This window comes from Pararge aegeria, chromosome 19 (assembly GCF_905163445.1).
Source record: "Pararge aegeria chromosome 19, ilParAegt1.1, whole genome shotgun sequence".
NCBI classification, from domain to species: Eukaryota; Metazoa; Arthropoda; class Insecta; order Lepidoptera; family Nymphalidae; genus Pararge; species Pararge aegeria.
The window spans coordinates 627-3,659 of record NC_053198.1 but is presented as its reverse complement, the minus strand read 5'-3'; the positions used below and the strand labels follow the sequence as shown (position 1 = coordinate 3,659).

The following is a 3,033-nucleotide window of genomic DNA, read 5'->3' as shown; positions in this document are numbered from 1 at the left end:
GGATGTTGAATGGCGGGCGTGGCTTTGTTCAATTTCTCAGTTAGAATTTCGTATAATTTGTTTTGTGCATCATCAACGCCATCACTTGTTTTAAGCTTCTTTGATTTTGGAATAACAAAAGATTCCAAACAGCCTTCGGAGTCGTTTTCCTCAGTAACTGTAGGTCGACTTGGTGGTCTGATTTCGGTCAAAGGTTGTAAAAATGACAATAATTTATAGAAAATATTTTTAGTAACTAGAAAGGGCTGTAAACGTAACTTAATTCACTTATTCTGGAACATCTATATCTCATTAATTCTCACCACTCATCTACATTTATAATGATAAAATTTAATAAAGTTAAATAACTTACCACAAGCATTCTTTTCTTTATTTGTTTTTTCTCCAAATTCTGAATCAAATATTTCATTTATCTCTTCCCATGCCTTTCTTTTTGCAATCTTATTCGAATACTCAGGAAGACGCGAGTCCCATATTACAGGACGGTTCTGAATTGCCATAATAAATGATTCAGTGTCGAACGACTCCATTTTACGCATGTGACGGACAACAGCACTCTCGACCTGTCTGTGTTGCACTGATGCTCGGTTCTCCATTCACGCACCGCCCTCCCTCCGTTCTTCCCCCGATGTCGTCCGACACGGTCGCGCGTTTGCATCGATACAGTCGCGATGCAGTAGCGCGTTGCAAATGCGACTAACACGCGTTAGTAGTGATGCTGGCGTGCGTTTAGTAAATGCGCGACAGCATCGCTACAAAAAGTCGCCGTGGGCGAGTGGCCTTAGGTTAGGTTAGGTTAGGTTAGGTTAGGTTAGGTTAGGTTAGGTTAGGTTAGGTTAGGTTAGGTTAGGTTAGGTTTTTTTTTTTTTTTTTTTTTTTTTTTTATTACTCCATCTTCCTGGAGCGCTGATTTCCTCCGATGTGGTGGTCGGAGACCTTTTGTATCCTTTTAACTTTTAATTCAGTATTTTTTTATTTGTTTATTTATATATTATTATTTTTAATTTATTAATTCATGTTTTTATTTATCTATTTATTGTTTGTTTATTTATATATTTATTTAATTATTTATGTTTTTATTTATCCATTTATTGTTTATTTCTTTATTTATTTATTTATTATTATTATTATTGTTTATTCATATATTTGTTACAGATTTTGAGTAGAAGTAGAAAGAGATAGGGCACTACGATGTTACACATGTAAATCTTTATATTCTTATAATATAAATTATACATTGCGTCTTTTACTACTGTGTCCTATTTCTTTCTATTGCTACTCTGGCTACTTTAACACAGTAATTTAAGAATGGATCCCTTGCAGAAGCATTATTTAGGATTACTGGAATGGAGTTCTTGCAGAGATTTATGTGTATTTGTTGATGCAGGTCCTCGAGTGCTCTGCTGTGCTGCGGGCAGTCAATCAACAAGTGAAAAATTGTCTCGTCAACATTTTCATCGCATACACAGCCGGGATCGTCCTTACACTTAAATCTGTGCAAGTACTCTGAAAACCCACCGTGTCCTGTGAAGACCTGGGTAAGTAGCGGCGACAGCGTGATCTTCTTTAATATTTTGTTTGCCTGTTCCACTGATGGCAGAAAGATTTTCGTCACGGCTGCAGTCTCTCCGTTTTTGTACCTTTTACCCCATTCATCGAGGATACTCTGTCGAATGGTTCTCTTGATGAATGAGATTGGGCATCTGTCGTAACTAGACTTTGTTTTTAGTTTAGTGACTGCTTCTCTGGCAAGAAAGTCCGCCCTTTCATTGCCATCCACTCCTACATGAGCACGTATCCAGAAAAGGTGAGTAATCGTTTGTGTTTCCCTCAGGAGACTCAAATTTCTCCTGATTGTAAAAACTAGTGGATGGGAGTTTTTAGTGCTACCGAGGGCTTCCAATGCTGATCTTGAGTCGCTTAGGATATTCACTGTATTCCTGTTTGTTTTTAAGGCAACTTCAGTGGCTTGGTACAGTGCGTACATCTCCGCCTGAAAGACTGTACAGAAGGCTTCGAGACGAAATTTCTTGGACATTATTTCCTCTCCAGCTTCCCAGCAGGACAGAGCTGCACCCACTCCACCATTCATTTTACTGCCGTCAGTGAATATCCTAAACCCCGTGATTGCATGTTTCGCCACAGTTTCCGGCTCAAGGTCCTCTAGACACTGAAACTTCACCTCCACCTCTTCAGACGGATGCGGAGCGTTCAGGAAGCTGACCCTTTTTTCCATCTTTCTGCCTTTAAGTGTAGGCTGCGGTCTTCCCCTTTTTGCCTCAAACAATTGGGATGCCTCTTGGATTCTCAGGTCCAATGGAATGAGACCAGCCAGTATTAAGGCCGCGTTTAATGAGACAGTGCGATACGATTTGCAGATTTTTTGAGCAAAACTCCGCTGGACAGTGTTTAGCTGCTTCTGTGTCATCAATTTTTGTGTGGCAGGTGCCCACACGCTGGACGCGTACATGATTATGGGTTCGATAACCGCCACATATATGGTTCTAATAGTCTCGGAGTTTAATCCCCAATTAATTTTGGCTGCTCTTGCTAATGGTTTGTATATGTTAGTAGCTTTACGACATACCTCTTTAATGTGGTTATTAAATGTTAATTTTACAGGCCTAATATTTTAATTTCTTTAACTATTTCTATCTGTATGTTGCTCATGTGTATGCGTGGGGTATCGTACTTCATTTTTTTTGTTACCACCATAGCATTGGTTTTATGTGGTGCAAATTTTAATTTATTTGAAAGACCCCAGTCATACACACTTTGCAGCACAGTTTCAGATTTTCCTTCAATTTCCGTAATGTTGAACCCCGAGAATACAAGAACCACATCGTCCGCAAAAGCTTGGCAATATGTACCTTGGTCAGTTATCTCATTTAAGAGGGAATCCAAAAGTATGTTCCAATAAGTTGGACCACTTATGGACCCCTGCACGCAGCCTTTTGTAGTTTGAGTGCCAAATTCTTCCCCGGCATATTTCACACTCACTCTTCTTCCTTCCAGGTAGCTGTGAGTTATTTT

General features: G+C 39.4%; 1 protein-coding gene across 1 annotated transcript; it reads right to left on the bottom strand.

Annotated features, from left to right (window-relative positions):
* Nucleotides 1-1,249: 1,249 nt before the first annotated feature.
* Nucleotides 1,250-2,470, bottom strand: LOC120632137. Its single transcript, XM_039901942.1, has one exon. The coding sequence runs from the start codon at nt 2,468-2,470 to the stop codon at nt 1,250-1,252; it is 1,221 nt and encodes a 406-aa protein (XP_039757876.1).
* Nucleotides 2,471-3,033: the final 563 nt, after the last annotated feature.

Bases quoted from the DNA above. Each gene is read 5' to 3' on its own strand.
- LOC120632137 (XM_039901942.1), bottom strand. From the start codon at position 2,470: ATGTACGCGTCCAGCGTGTGGGCACCTGCCACACAAAAATTGATGACA.